A 17,227-nucleotide genomic window follows, 5' to 3' on the forward strand; every position below is an offset into this window, starting at 1 on the left:
AAAGTGGTATCAAAATAAGTTTTATTTTACATATATGAACATTTTCAAAACTTGATGAAAACATCTTGCATATAAACTTTTTTAAAACGAGGAGACAATGCTTAAATTTAGCAGATTGTACAAAAGTAACATTCACATTTTAATGTTTTTTTCCCCATGTGAATCATACCCCTTTGCATCATTATTTTAAACCCAACACCAAAGCAAAAGGAGAAACAGCCTTTGACTGTGATTCTTAGATCAAGTAAACATCAGCACATCTTCCACACAATATCAGTGTCCACTGTTAGTTTTGTTTTTCTCAGGTCTATGGTGAGGCTATACGGTATGTCTTTATAAGCTTTGTGGTTTCTGTTTGTGTCCGATTTAACCACTTAAACCCTATTAAGATTAGTTGTCCAGTGTCCCTCAGGGTTCTATACTAAACCCCCCTCCTTTTCCACCTCTACACCAAATATATTAGCCAAAAATTGCAGATCAGATATTTTTTGGCTAATGTTATACCTCAGAATAGAGACGCTAGGGTTCATGTGGTTAACTGGAACCTGTGGCCTCACGCAGGTCCTCCTCACCTTTCACATGCATAGGTGGTGTAATGTAATCTAACTGAAGACAGGCCAGCATGTGCTACTACTGTACACTCATTTCAATGTTAAAAGAAAAACTAAACATAACACAAAAATGTATTTTGATTCTCAACAAATTGCCCACTAATCGATCATCACTGAATGATCAATTAACTGAAACTCCGGTGTTGAGGATAACAAACATTTTAAGGCTTGAATTCTGAATGAGGCCACTGTCTTTTGCTATAAAAATGCACTGAACTGTAATCTGTAAATCCATTAGCCTGCAGTTTGAGCAGTAAATGATGAAACACAATGAAATTAACACAAACTTTTGTGGCCAGTATCCTGGTCCAATCATCAAAATTAAAATAAACAGATTACATGAAGTTTTTTTTTTTTTTATCTCACACTGAAGGAAAACTGATTTAAATAGGCCCCTTTTCCCACTATTACACATATCGTGGGCTTTCAGGTTGTTATGAAAGCCTAGGTGCAACTCAGGTTATGACAAGCTGTAAAAAAAAAAAATGAAACAAAAAGGAAGCTTTCCTGAGAATTAACATGAATTTAACATTAAATATATCCCATGACTTTTGTTTAGTTGGTGTCTGGATAAGTTCTAACTAACCTAACATTTATTTTAACAGCAACTAAAGACTTGGCAGGTTAACGATAGTCACAGGCACCTATAGTCATCTGAATCAATTCATAACCTCAAACCCGATGACACAATCTTAATCAAAATCAGATGAGAGAATAACTTGAACAGATGCTGAAACAGGGATTATAAATCAAAACTCCCTCTAGTGGTAAGACCTGTGGTTTTTTTAATAAGATTCTTTTGGCATGGCACAGATAAAATATAAAAAAGTGATGAGCCTATGTGAACTTAATAGTTCTGGCCCTATAAGAACGTAACAGTTCAGCTCCTCACTTTCAGTCATAACGTGAAAGTGATTACTCTTTAAAGAGAAGATGACTTTTTGTTTTTAAATCAGTCATGAACTACTTCCTCTTGGTTTCACAGTAGATGCCAGAGCGGGGTTTTAGTGCAGCTTGTCAGCCTTACCATGGAGGGAGCCCTTAAAGTAATAATAATTAGCATACTCCTGTCTACATCAGATTAACTATCTACAATATTACAACATCATCTATTAATACCCACAACAGACCCATCTAGGACTCCAACTTCAAAAACCTAATTAGAAAACACAAAGACACTAAATTCTAACAAGTGTTTCAAATTCTGGTGCCTTTAAGTGTCTGATAGCACAGAAATCAAGTCCATAATGACCTTCATGATCTCCTTATTAGGGCTCCACCCGGAAAATGGATTAGTAAAGCAGTAAAAGACTAGAGCCCGATTTATACTTTGTCGTACGATGGTGTGTTGTTCACTACAAGCTGACGCGTCGCAAGGCCTTGTGAGCTTGACACCACGGTACGACGGAGTATAAGTTAAGCACAAGCGATCAAGCGTCTTGAGATGCGATGCTTGTGGTGCATCTTTGCATAATGGAAGCTCTTCTTTCTCTCAAATTCCTTATCTCACACCTTATATTCCTCTACCATTATATGCCAACAACCAGCGGTTGTTTCTCCATCCAAATCTACCCCCCCAGTACACATTTTAAAACCCCTTAACTGCATTGTCATTTTGTCAAAACAATTTCGACTAACAGGAAGCCCCGACTTAACCACGGTTACGGACAGAGCACAAACAGAATCAGTGTCATGACGTTGACTATTGTTGAGAGAGAATAGCCAACTAGTGAATCAGTGTTTACAGAAGATGACACCGAGATGATCCTCTCACATGTCAGATAAAGACTCGTACAAATAACCTCTGATTAGAATTAGTGTCAGATTCCAGTTCAGATAAATCAGATTTTCAAAAAAAGTGAAAAATCACAATCATTTTCATCAATTCAATCGCATCGCATACCACTAACAAAATTAATGCAGCCTCAAAAGCAAAGTAAAACGTTGCATTGAATGCGAGCACATGTAAAGTAGGGTGACTAAGTTTAACAACAGAGGTCCATTTATTTTGAACTCCCTGAACCTTACTGCACCCTTAACAAGCATTTAGCATTTATTATGCTTAACTTTTTTTTTTTGCATCATTCTCAAAACATATCTTCACCCAAAGAGCTGCATGAAGAAAACAGTAGCTGTGTCCTTCATCTCGCTCTTTCAATCCCTTAAGCCTGATTTAATTAGTTGCGTGTGGGTGTCCACCGGAAATAGAAGATCTACATGCCCACTCTACATCGCACTGCGTTAATGCCCATCGCAGCAACACATCACACTGCGACGAGTTGTGAGCTTGTAGATCTGCTATCTTTGGGTCCTAAACGTATATCTTCTCTTCTAACCCTTCTCTGTCATCTCCAGACAAGCTCCACACTCCTTCTCAGCCATTTCAAATTAAGACTAAAGCATGTTCTTCACCCAACATGGTGTAATGCCATCCCACCTACAATGCATCACTGCTGTCTCCGTTGTGGATGAGACGAGCGCTTTAACAGGTTCCCCTGCCCAGTGCACTGAGAAAGAGCTATGCACCACCATGGTCACTGTTGGTGGCGTTTTAAGAGGTCTGGGTCTATGATGGGCAGCTTGCGTCCAGACTTAGGGGGGCTGCTGCCTCCCTCTACAAACATGTCAGGGATATCCTGGCCAAAGTAGATCTTACTGTTGGCTGCTATTGCTTGGTACTTCATCAGCTCCAGGTATTCAGGAGTTAACTTCAACTGTGAAGCGAGAGGAGAGAGATAATGTATAAGTTAAATAGTAAATGTTATATGTAAAGTGTGCGCATGCATTGGCGTTTTATTAATGTCATGACTTACTGTGTTGGCTTCAGCAAGCTTGGCAGCAGTATAATACTCTGCATCAGCCTTAGCCCTTTCTCTAGCCAAGAAGGCATCATCTGAAACAAAGAAAGTGTTTTGTCTATGACACAGACACATGATAAACCAACTACAACCAAAGGTCACCAGGAAAACACACACACACACACACACACACACACACACACACACACACACACACACACACACACACACACACAGAGAGCCAACGAGACTAACCCTCTATTTCAGATATCTTCTTCTCAGTTTCCTTCTCCATCACCAACTGTTGGAAATGGATCTCTGCTACTTGGGCCTGCTTCTGAGCCTCTGTGGGGACAGAGATAAACAAACAGGTTTAGAGGCTGATGGTGAAACAAGATGAAAGGGTGACACTTGACTTAAAGGGTTAGTTCAGATTTTTTGAGTATTTTCTGTAGGAAATACTTACCATTAATGTAGTGGTTGCAAAGGTATTAATTGATTGCCCGAGTCCCGTGGTCAAAGTTATGGTCCGTTTCTGATAAATATGAATGTAGTTCCGGTAGATTAGTAGATTTGGTGGGGGCCGCTCATTAAAAATAAATAAATTAAAAAAACTAACGTCATTTGTATTGTTGACCTATTTCTACCATATAGAGTAGGTTTCGTTCAATTTCGACCCCTCTGTCACATGTTACTATTTTTTGTGTCATATATTTTGTGAGTGAGTAGGCTGCCGCGGCGCAGTGATTCTGGACACAAACATTAGTACCACTAGAAGTTCGGGCCGCTGCGCGGCCCTCACATCTAGCGTCCGCGCGACGTCGCACTGTGTAGGTGTGTACATGTAGTGTGCAAGGAAGTAGTAGTGTTGAGTAATGTGATTGAGGCAAGAGAAGTATTGGGTATGAATGTAGGCGGGTTGTTGTTGATTGAAATGAGATTGCATTGTTTGTTAGATAGCATGGTTTATTGGCATGGTGTGATGTCGGACAGTGTTGGTGGCAACATGTAAATGTGAGAAAGGCAAAATAGCAGTGAAATGAAATGACATCCAGAATAACATTAACAGTGAAGCATTAATCAGGAGCAGGTGTACAGTATGTTGCATTGGGGGGAGAATACAAACAAAGGCAATGGCAATTATGTTGAAGAATGAAGGTCATTTGTCACTATGCAATCAGGGAGTAGCAGCACATGCAAAGTGTTTGAATGAGCATGTTTGGATTAATAAAAGAGTTCGGGATAAACAACGTTGTCAGTAATTCCCTCATCATTGTTCACAATGAAAACTTTGACGGCGCTGGCTCTCTTTCCCCTGGAGAAGGCTGTGTAGAGTTGGCCATGAGCGAACACAGGTTGAGGCAAGTAGATGCCAACTCGTTCGTTCTCTTGCCCCTGCCCCTTATTGATGGTAACAGAGAAAGCTAAGCGGATAGGGAACTGTCGTCTGATGAAGGTGAAGGGAAGCTCCTCATCTCTGTCATAGTGAGGTATCCTTGGGAGGAAGATTTTTTCACCCCTGTTTGTGCCAGCTGCAATCTCACACTCAATGATTTTGTCCATCATCTGCAGTACCACCATTCTGGTGCCATTCTTGAGAGTGCGGTCGGGACCTGCTTGCAGGTTTCTCAGCAGCATGACTGGGGCTCCTACTTTCAACTTGAGGTTATGATCAGGCATTCCAGAGGGTGTCAGTGAATTGAGGAATTCCACAGGCATGGAGTCCTTGTGGTCGTCCTCCAGAATTGTGTCGGCTGAAAAGTAGACTCTCTGTTCTGTAGGGAAGTCTGCCAGGCATATGTTGTTGATTTCTCTAATGTCATTATTCAGAGGAGTGTATACAGTGCCATTGAGAAGGTTGTCTTTGTTGACACATCCAGTTTGCAAGTCAGGAAAGGTGAATGAAATGAGAGTTTGGAGATCGTGAACCAAGTGGTGGGGTTGAATGCGGACCTGCCATTCTGTGTCCTCCTCGTGTGGGAGTGTTCCAGATAGTGTCAGACATCTCCATATATGGAGCTGCCTATATCAGTTATGCCCAAATATGGGACCGTGATGGCTGTGCCCCTGTCATTATGGTGATGTCAGATAGTGTCAGACATCTCCATATATGGAGCTGCCTATATCAGTTATGCCCAAATATGTGGGTTCTCTGATGTCAGACCAAAATAAGCACCCGGAAGTGAATTTCGCGCTGGGGAAGAGATTTGCATAGTATTGGGGCATAATGCGTTTCATATTTATTGTACATCATGGAAGTAGAGTAACGGTATGGGAAGCAGCCGGTTCAGAGGCAGAATATTGAGGAATTTTGGGGTAAAATGTGGAGTTAGTTGGGCCATGTGTGTGCGTGGAGACCGCGCACACACACATGTGTAGCCCCATGAGTTTGGCCGTCAATTATAGGTGCAAGATGTGACAGAGGGGTCGAAATTGAACGAAACCTGCTCTATATGGTAGAAATAGGTCAACAATACAAATGACGTTAGTTTTTTTAATTTATTTATTTTTAATGAGCGGCCCCCACCAAATCTACTAATGTACCGGAACTACTTCATATTTATCAGAAACGGACCATAACTCTGACCACGGGACTCAGGCAATCAATTAATACCTTTGCAACCACTACATTAATGGTAAGTATTTCCTACAGAAAATACTCAAAAAATCTGAACTAACCCTTTAAGGGAAAATCCACCACAACACTGAATTTGCGTGGTGATCTTGAATAGTTGTCAATATTATTTACCAACAGAATACAGCCTTAATAGGCCAATATTATCTACAAACATAATAGTCTCCTTAAGTCAATATTATGTACAAAAATAGATTACGGTCTCCTTAATTCAATATGATCTACAAACATTGAATACTATCTCCTTGAAGTCAATATTATCCATAGAAAAATACTGTCAATGAATATTATCTACAAATAAATAATACTGTCTCCTTAAAGGGGTTCTAGGCAACTTCAGAGATCAAAAAAAGAAAAAAAACTGTTGTCAAAGAGTTTTTTTTAAGTACCGTTGACTGACAACCCCTTCAGCCAATCAGCAGTTTGCCAGAACGTACACGGACCTCGTTCCCCTTCAGCAGCTCCTTTTCTCCACCGCCAGCCAATATGACGTAAGGGGACTTTGCCGAAAATAGGTTGCTTTATTCGGATACATATGTGTCACTGCCCGCCCCTGCCGGTTCTATGAATTTTTAAATAGGCTCTGTCATGATTAATTGACCACATATATGAAATTAAACAACTAAATTCTATCCAAACAATATCTTAAAAGTAAATTCCGTGCCTCAAAAAAGTAGTTTGAGAGCGTTTTAAAGTTTTAAAGCCGAAAGTAAAAACAACGCACAGAAAACAATGGCTGCCGTTCCATTTTTTTCGGCTGCACTCGGTTCCATTCGGTTTCACTCGGAACAGTTCACACGAACGCGCACATGCACTTCATTTCATTTACGTCCCGGATACCCAGATGTCAAAACATAAATAGTAGGGAAAATACGGATTACAGAAAGAGGACTGAGTTTCAATGCAGGAAAACACCCCAGCATCATTATATAGTGGCTGATAGAGCAGCTCTATTTGTCTCTAGATGACATCATCTTATCACTCAGCTGTTCAGCCCAAGTAGAGACTGGTACAAACTCACAAATTAAAACTGACTTTTTTTTTCTTTTTGGAAAAAAACTTTCAGAACCCAAGATATCATTATTTGAAGATTTGCTGCTCCATTCACTTCTTGTTTAACTTATTACTGAAAAGGGCTGTATCTCGGCTCCTGAGCACTTTACTATGCATTTTTCAATGTTATTATGTTATTTTCAAAAGGCAGACAATTAACTCAATTCCTGCCAATCACGCATAAATGCGATCTATTAAATAGCGCACTTGGCCGCCAAGATCGCATAAATGCGTTCTATTGAAAAATTGAAAAAATTGAAAAAAATAAAATTTGACCCAAAGACCAAGGAGATATGATTTTTCGAAGATTTAGACTCCCATCCACTTCCTTGTTAACTCAAAACTTAAAAATTCTGTATCTCGGCTCCTGAGTACTTTTTTAATTTCAATGAAAAATCTCTGGCAGAAAACAGCAAAAAATCTGAAATAATAAGCAAGGTCCAATGACCTCGTTGACATTTGTGAAACCACACAGTGATTAGCACCCATCAGGGGATCGATTATACTGGAGATAAATATTCTGTGACTACTTGAAAAAGGTATAAGAAAATTGAAAAATTGCTGGCACAGTTCGCAATTATTCTTTTATTTCATTGGCACTGAATGAGTTAATCAGTGGTTGATTTTGTGGGTTCATTTTAGATATTATATTTACTATATACACAAGTTGTATTTGAGTGTAGGGCTCACAGCTCTGTAAAATCCTCATGAGTTCTGTCAGAGTGTCCTAAAAGAGTTGTTACATTATTCACTGCACAGCCAAATCTTGTTGTCTTAATTTATTTCTGAGTGGTAAATGGATTCATATATTTTCAGAGTGAAATTAACATTAAAGGCCCACTCCATACAAAATCGCGAATCGCGGCTCTAGACAGCTGTTGACTCGCTCGTGGTGTGTGCATGTTTGCTCACAATGCGTCGCATCCACAACGCGCAGTGAGCTTGTAGATCAGCTCAATGAACCGCGCTGAGTTTTCCTTCTAGGTGCAGTGGCCAATGTATCAAATGACAGCATTCTACGGGCCCACTCACACAGACGTGCGACATCATGTCGGATACGTTGTGGGGAGAGGGCAGCGGTTTCATAAATAATTTCCTATGGAAGTCGTGTGGTTTTCAAGCGTGCGATGTGCCGCGGGGGAGGGGGAAGGGGAGGGGGGCGGAATGAATGGGTGTGTATTGGGAAAACGCTTGTTGCACGCGAGTTTGCACAGAAGAACGCAACCTTCTATCACTGCCTACATTGTAACATTATGACACAACTAGGTTGCTAGATTTACATTGCAATTAATGTATAACTTAGAAATTCTAATTAATAAACATACCCTACATTAAAAAGTATTTTCAAAATGTTGAGCCCTGATAAGGCATATTTGGTCTAATATCATATAGCATTTTGCCATAGTGACAGCTTATGTGTGAGATGTGTTTATTTATCATCATGATTATTATCCTTGTACTGTAGTTGTATGTATGAATTTATTTCTATTATTATTATTTTTTTTTGGGGGGGGGTCATAATACTTGAGAGGGTCATAATTAATTAAATATTTCTGACCAAATTGGGATGTGTGAACTGCAACGTTAAAGATTGCACTGTGTGCCTATGGAGCAGCTCTATTTGTCTCTAGATGACATCATCACTACAGTCTTATCACTCAGCTGTTCAGCCCAAGTAGAGACTGGTACAAACTCACAAATTAAAACTGAGCAATACTAAATTAGATAATGGTTTCAGTAGATGGGCAAACAAAGGGCTAATCATGGTAAACCAGCTCTTTTCAGTGAAAACTTTGAAGTCATGTGTGCAACTTCAGCAATAATTTGGCTTGTCAGGGATGGATTTCTTTAGATTTCTTCAATTAGGAAACAACAAAAAAAAAACTGGGAGCAGATCTGTAAATTGCCTTCAAATCTAGAAACAACATTTTTGTTGACCATGGATAAAGAGATAACAAGGAATCTGATAGTCCATCTAAACAGATGGCTTCAGGACAATGTTATGGGAAACACTCTAGATATTAAACAGAAGTGGGAACTAGAAATTAACATTTATATCACTAACAATAATTGGGAAAAATCATGTCTAAATGGTCATGAATTAACAAGCAGTCCTACATGGAGAGAGTTCGAATGGAAAACAAAAATGTGAGTGTTTAAGACCCCTCAAATGTTAGTAAAATACAGCAAAATCTAAGAATTCTGCTGGAGAGAATGTGGGAGGATTGGGGACCATACACACAAATTTTAGGATTGTCCCAAAATACATATATTTTGGAGGGATATTCAATGGGAGATTGAACAAATTATGGGAGTTGACATTCCTTTTGAGCCTGCATTCTTTATAGTTGGTGAGATTCCGGAGGGAATAGTAACCAAGAACCCGATATATCTGCTTGGGGTGTTGCTGTTGATCGCAAAAAAGAAGAGAAATGTAAAGCCACCGACTATCCAGCAATGGAGGGAGAGGCTAAAAAGCATATACCTGATGGAAAGCTTTACAGCTAGACTATATATATGAGGACAGAGGATTTCAATATCAGATGGACACCAGTAATACTACAATTACCCAAACTGATTACGGATGCAGTCCCCCCTTAATATCATTGGACAATTGCTAGTCCTCCCTACGCTATTAGCCAGAGTGTCCTGAAGGCCATGTTAAGAAACATGTGGATGATTGGTACTGTTAGAATTAATGATTTTTAGTTGCCCGTGTCTGTGATGCCTTTGTATATTTTCTTGAATATGTCTGATGCTGTTAAATTTGTGATGCAATCTTTGTTTTGTGTGTGTATATGTATGTCCATATACTATGATTACAGAATGTATGAAAATGGAAATAAAAGTGAAGTGCAAGAAAAAAAAACATGTGTACATTATAGAAATAATATATTTCAGGGTGAATTTTATGGTCCGTGATTAAGTTACCAATCATGACGTATCAATGGTGGTGATGAAAGCAGTCCAGAGTACAGCTAAAAGTCATAGTTACCAATGATAGCTTTCTTGCGTTCAGTTTCTGCCTCTTTTTCAACCACCTTCTGAGTCTGGACTGTAATCATCAGACGAGTCTTCTCTGCTTCCCTGCACGCAAACACAGAGGTGGAAGAGGGTCTCAAGTATGTGCCTCGTTGCCAGCTCATACACAAATCCCAATATAAACAATGTGTCACCAAGTGCATGTTAGGAGAAAACATTTTGTCCCTTGAATGCATCGCTGTTCTCTCTTGAAAGATTCTGCAACTGTACTGTAGTTAGTATTGCTGTGGCAGTACTACAAAGCTGTGACTGAGTGAACTTCTGAGAAGAGAAGTCAACTGAGAAAGTAAGAGTGAAAGAGTGATGAATTAGCGTACGTATAAGAGAAGAACTTTTCTATTTATTTCATACTATGTATTTAACATAAAACCACCCTCAAGTTCAAATCATTGTTACAATTGGCTTGAAATCATTGTTTTATTTGCTGGCCTTGCTGCCGTGGCATTCAGCTCCGTTTGATTTTTAACTATGTTTTCTGTGTTAGTGAAGTAGATCAAGTTTTATCATACACTCCTGTGCTGCCACAGTACAAACCACTCTGTGGAAATGCAGCAGGTCTGGCAAAGCAAGACTAGCACTCGACACAATCCACTTGAAAACAAGTAAACTGTCAAACAGAGCAGCACCATGTTGCCATCAAAAAGGTCCTACTGTAAATGTTCCAGTAGAATTCCGAACGGGGGCTGGTTTGTATGCACAGATGATGAGTCATCTACACATCAGAAATAACAATAGTCTTTTATAAATATACCTGCTGCTACTGAGTTTTCTACCAATATGTATTGTATGTAATTGAGTACAAAGGAAACAAGACCCCTGGGCCTTTTTGTGTTATCCTTTTAGGGAGACATTTGACTGTACTACCTGTACTGTTAACAATCCTGCTAATAAAGTATTCAACCAATTAATGAATCAATATCATATTGGGTAAATATCCATCTAATATATATAGAAATACAAAATCAAGACACCAACTAAACAATTGTTTTATAATCACATCGTGGCACCCTGAATAGAAATCGAATCGTAAGGTTTGTAGAGATTCCAAATAACTCACATCATTTCAAAGTTCCTCCGGATAGATTCAGGAATCTTGGGCTTGGTAACACGGACTGCCTTAAAAGGGATATTTAGAAGACGAATAGGACACAGAGAGAGAAACCAACCAATTCATGTGTTATGAGATTATGTATGGCTTTCATGTGACGCGTCATCTACTGGTGTTTACTGCAGAGAGCATATTGTGTATTGTGTATTACCTGTATTGTAAGTCCAGGGGCCATCATAATGAGGTCTTTCTGCAAAGCGATCTTCAGATTCTCATCTATGATGTCTATGAAATATAAAGTAGCCATGCTTAAGAAGAGGGGAACTTAAATACTTGTTTTGCTTTCCTTCTTCCAAGTTTAGAAGTAGATTATATATTTATGGGTGTGGAATATATATCAATCAATCAACTTTATTTGTGTAGACTCAGGGGTCCATTAAAAACAAAAATGGAAAAACACACTATACATACAGAAAGTAGACAGATATCTTGTAACACTGAGGCTGGGGTTAGACAGCAGCATAATAGAATTCTGTGACTCACTCAGTCAACACATACATTTTACATCATGTTTCTTTTTGTTATACATATACTTACCAAACAACTCAATGTATACCTCCTGCAGGGTGTGAACACTACAAAACTGGTTGAGTTCATGATGAATCTTGTTGAAGATGAGTGTCTTGTCATAGTCAGCAGTGTAGTTCTTCACTGTGTCCACGACTACACAGAGAACAAAAACAAAAGCGGGTACAGTGCGAGGTGATGTTTATGCAATGGCAGTTCATCCATATTCAGTGAGTGTGTCAGAGCTGAGAAGGAACTGATTTGTACCTGAAGTAGGTACCAGCATGTTGACAACTTCTATCCGGTCAAAGTAGATCATCACGCCACCGCTATGGACAGAACCAGACAAAATGCTATTACAAATCCAGCCGTAGTCCACACAGCAGATGGTTGAAATATGTATATACAGTGTATATACAAATATTCCCATGGGTAACTATGTTTACAGTCATACCTTGTTCCACAGGGAACATTCTTGATCTCATCAGTTTGGAGGGTAGTCTGAAAAATAAAACATTTAAAACCTGATTATAAGAGGATAAGGATACTGCCTGTCATTATCTGTCCCTGGGCAACACAAAACCAAGTGTTGCAGAAGAGCATGGTCACTTCTATTTATTATTAGATATTTTATTTATGCTGTGAACAATGTTTTTAGTATTATAGTTCTAGAGTGTTTTATTTATTGTTGCATTGCTTAGTCTATGTTAATATTTTGTTCGTCTCAGACCAAGGACCACAGTGGAAATACGTCACAGACTTTGTGTTTTTTATCCTCAACATTTCCTTGAGAAGCATGGAACAAGTGTTTTTCTCGTAACCATGATATCTAATGAATCAAATCGGTGAGGACTTAAAAAATCCCATCAATAGCCTTCAGTAGGCCAGGAGAACAGTGACAGAGATGTAAGGGAATTTCAGAGGACTGGGTCTTGGTCAGCCCAGAATAGGGATACTAGAGTTCATGTGGTCAGTAAGTTTTGACTGTAGCTTATTTCCTTTAAAGCTGAGGGCACTGTATACCAGTCAGCGCTAAACTGACAGTGTCTTACATGGACGGGGTGTGTCTGTTTTGTGTATCGTCTTGTCTGCTCTTGTTGAATACCGGAAGACCACACCAGAGCCATTCACATTTGTATGTGTATATACCCTTATGTACAAATGACAAAGTAACCAGCCAACCAGGTTGAGTGAGTGTACTGTACCTGCACTGATCTGAACGTGGTGATGAAAGGCAACATGATGTGATATCCAGGACCATTGGGAGACGTTAACAATGCTCCTCCCCTGTAACAAATACATTCAAATGATTTAGATTAGACTGAGATATAAATAGCAGACTAGATTCACATGCAAACCCTTGTAGTTTGTATTATATATGCAATTCAGAGCTTATTTTAAAATAAAGTTATTTGAACCAATCTGTACGGTAGAGTATGTTAAAACAATATTAACTAGCACATCTGCAGTGTATGGAGGTGGTCTCCCTACGCAGCTACGCTGGTGTTGGCTAGAACATCTACTGGTTGAGTAGTACTGTTTGAAGCTCATATCCATCAATCAATCATCTATTTTTTATTCCAAAAAATGTAACAAATTCCTGTTGCTATATACATAGCAATATCTAAAATGACACAGATGCTTTCCCGGTAAAAAAAAAGAAAAAAAAGGTATAGCAACGTAAAGGCTTTCCCGGTCTTAATGGGTTAAAGCACATACTGTAGCAGTGGTCGGCAACAGGTGGCCCGTGGGTCAGAACTGGCCCGGCAAATTATTTAGCAAATAATTTACAATATCACCATACATAGGATATAAATAATGTACAAATAGTGAATCTTCCCCCACCTGAAAAAGAATGCTTTTAACCATGTTGAGAGTGAATAGCAGAAAAGTGTATCACATGCCATAAACAATACATTGTTTCTCTCTGCACCCAAGAAGAGACCTTGACCTCGCTCCTCTTCTATGAAAGAGCTCATGTATCTCTGTTAGAAAAAGGAATATGACTGTCTCCAGATAAAATGTTACATTTTTTAATGAATTAAAGCGGCACTATGTGGCCCGCATTTCTATCTACACCTGTAACATGTCATTGACTAAATAACATTAGATCACAGGTTCTTTTGTCCATTTCCTGAAAAGTAACAGTTTGACACAGTATGTTTGAGGTTGACAGCGACAACAATAGGTCAGTGCTGTGATACTGTACCTGTAATAAACAGCGAGATGTCCTTCCTCTATCTTGTGAATGGAGGAGTGCAGCAAAATGGTCACCACACCTGCTATTGTTGCAATTACTGCCCCAACGTGCGCCATCGTCATCCTCACCTACACTTATCTGCAGATAGAGAGAGGTGTATGTATTCACATCATGTCTCATAACTAACCACATGGCATTTGGTGCTGTATCAGATCTGTCAATCATCCTCAGGACTTGCCTCCAAGGTAGAGGACCTCAAACTTTGTTTAATTTCAAGGACCTGACCCCCATAACTCTATGAGAGTGCACAAATGGGACGTTCCATTTGAACACTCAAGAGTTACAGACATCGCAAGGGTCCATTTGGGACCTCCTCAAGCAACCCTGAGGGTTCCTGGACCCCACTACTTTGAGAAACCCTGCTCTAAGAAGCAACCGTTTTGTTTTCTGTTAAAGAGCAACTTTCCTGCAAGCCAACAGGTCACCAATTGTAGGTTATCTACAAAGGGACATTTAGCCCTCATAGCCAGGAATGAACTCAAGGCAAACGTCACCTTTGGCCCCGTTTTGGCAAGGTCTCACTTGTGAAAGAGGTCGGTGTGACTTCCTGGTTAAATAAAGCTTATATATAATGTTGTGTACAGGTCATAGAATAAACACTGTATATCATTATTAGATATATGCCTGGCTGGTACAACTCTCAGGTCGTTTGTAGTACATATAAGTTCTCCACTACAGGGTTGCTGCAGCTATTTAGAATGCAAAGTTGACAGATAACGTTAGCCATTGGTCTGCACCTCGGTATTAACGTGGTTAAAGAGCTGCAAGTTTGCATCATTCGTGTGCATGAATAATATATAAGTGCATTTTTAAGTCAAACAGAACCGTCAGAATTAGCTGGACAGGCTAGCATAGCTGCAGCCTCTGCTCCATGGTGGCGTTGACGTTTGTTAGCTTAGCTTCGTCGCACGAGCCTTATATTTTCCCTCGAAAAAACAACTGAAGCACGGTTAAGAAAATAACGTGTTTTCAACTGTCAAAAAAAAAAGAGTAGGAAACTGGTCATTGTTGTCGTGCCACTATAAGCATAAGTAAATGAACCTTTAGCAAGCTACCGGGTATGAGCTGGAAGTCTGAGTGCTTTGGCTCAATGCTAACTTAACGTTGGGTGCCACTGCTACCGATATCTGTTCATTTGCAGCCTATATTAAAGGCTTCAATAAATAGTATAGTTGAACTGTTAGAACATAAATGTGAGCTAACATATGATATAATAATAAAACATTTACCACTCTCTGCTGAACCGTCACTTCTTCTCCTGCTATGACTGTTCACAACCACACACACATCCCCCTACACCGCCCACGACTTCTCCTCCTCCTCCTGCTTTCACTTCCAGACCAGTCTATGGTTACAACCCGTGTTGCCAGGTTTTGGCAGAGAAACAAGCAACCAGGTCTACGATAACAAGCCCAAAGCAGACAAATTATACATATTAATTTGGGGGTCCTTTACATGAAAATGTTTGAGAACCAACGATTTAAACAATATCACTTAGCAAGCCCAAAATAAGCAGCAACACTTTAGAAACAAGCACCAAAAGCCACAACCCCTACCAAAGCAACTTAACAGAAAAAGAGCCCAAAGTCGCTTATAATAAGCAGACATGGCAACACTAGTTACGAGCATGGAGGGTGGAATGACAGCAGTGCTGGGGCCACATAAGGTCCCAGGTTTTCAACATGGTCATTAGAAAACATAGGCTACTTAAAATCTATTTATTTTGTCATCAGTGATGCCTTTAACCAATTATGCCCTATGTTTCTAAAAAAAAATCAAACTCACACAACTCACGACATAGTGAATTTGTGTATATTTTTCAATTATTGCCTTAGTCGCCTACAATGACATAGGCAGAAGAAATATAGCGATAGTGGTTAAAAGTTTGCCAATAACTTCCATAACATATTTCAACAGAGCTCTAGCAATGTTTGATTTATCTATCATATTTTTTCTCTGTGTTACAGGAAATCTCTTGGTGAAATATTGAGGCCATCTCCAGTGGAAGTTATTTGTTACAAGTTACATACATACGGTACATATTTTATCCAGTAGAGGTCATCCTATGCCTAATAGGTCACTTTTGTAAATGTTGCAAATGTCTCTACTTGTTCAAGAAGTATATTCTGCCTAATGTTATTCCTATTTTGAACATGCACCTTAAGTATATATTTGACATTGTCTTCTTGTTACATGACTTTCTTTATTCTCTTCCCTTATGACTCTTGAAATTGCAAAATGTTTGGAGCTTGTACAAACAAATATTTCCCCCATCCTTTTACACCTGTACACTTGTGATGTGACAATAAAGTTGTATAAGAAAGTACCGTATTTATTTCTTTTCAAAACAAGGGGAGAGAAAACATTCACTTACTTATATCACCTTTAATCCCTTAAAGTAGGCCATACCAGCCCTGACGAAAAAGAATAGTTATTTTGTATAATAAAACAAAACGCCAGACACCAGAGGGCTAACAATTATTGATGTTTTAAACAAAACACATATATTGTGGCATACTTTTATAAAATGAATACACACTTCATCATGCTTGGCTTGGCAGCAGCTTATCTTGTTCAATTCACTAATAACAATAAATAAATATTTTTTAGTTAGAGTGAAACATATTTAAAGTTAGAACTATACATATACAGTATGTCTAAAATAAACAGTGCCCCATAGAGCAGTAATGTGTGGAACAGCCAACAGTATTCGGTAAGCTGACAAGTAACCGGAACGGGCGCCCCAAAACACGCTCGCCCCCATTTTTTTTGCGGACCGCTCGACCCCAGCGGCGGTCCAGTCACCCCGCTTGAGCAGAACTCTCGGCCCCAACGGCGAACCACTCGCCACACCAGTGCGGAACGCTTGCTAGGAACACTCGCCCGCCAGTGCACCACGCTCGCCCCGCTTGGTGAGAACAGAGTACAGCCCCGAACATGAAATTAGGAAGTAGTTAGGAGTGTTTTAGGGCAACCACTCTTGTATTCAAAAAAACTTTACAACGACGGAGGCGCGCCGTTTGAAGCGGACTTAAGCCACGAAAGGCACCGCCGAGTGAGCTCAGACGAGCGAGTCGCCATGCCGAATGTGGTGAAGTCTGCTTCAGCCAACTCAGCGCCATTCCAGTTACATCCCCGATAGAATCGTTAATCACCACCCCCCCTCCGAGGTCGCCGGACTTGCGGGCATGACCGTTCCGAGCACGCCGGATT

At 39.7% G+C, this 17,227-nt stretch overlaps 1 protein-coding gene across 1 annotated transcript; it reads right to left on the minus strand.

Annotated features, from left to right (window-relative positions):
• Window positions 1–15,350, minus strand: erlin1 (ER lipid raft associated 1). Its single transcript, XM_084075497.1, has 12 exons — window positions 15,244–15,350; window positions 13,964–14,092; window positions 12,960–13,041; window positions 12,209–12,255; window positions 12,022–12,083; window positions 11,785–11,910; window positions 11,399–11,472; window positions 11,197–11,255; window positions 10,093–10,184; window positions 3,665–3,754; window positions 3,425–3,504; window positions 1–3,325 (listed from the first exon to the last, which is right to left on the minus strand). Exons 2-12 carry the CDS (start codon window positions 14,074–14,076, stop codon window positions 3,146–3,148), a joined length of 1,005 nt encoding a protein of 334 aa, XP_083931623.1. The 5' UTR covers window positions 14,077–14,092; window positions 15,244–15,350; the 3' UTR covers window positions 1–3,145.
• Between the last annotated feature and the right edge of the window lie 1,877 nt (window positions 15,351–17,227).

This window comes from Gymnoscopelus microlampas (assembly GCF_963454915.1).
Source record: "Gymnoscopelus microlampas genome assembly, chromosome: 13".
Classification (NCBI taxonomy): domain Eukaryota; kingdom Metazoa; phylum Chordata; class Actinopteri; order Myctophiformes; family Myctophidae; genus Gymnoscopelus; species Gymnoscopelus microlampas.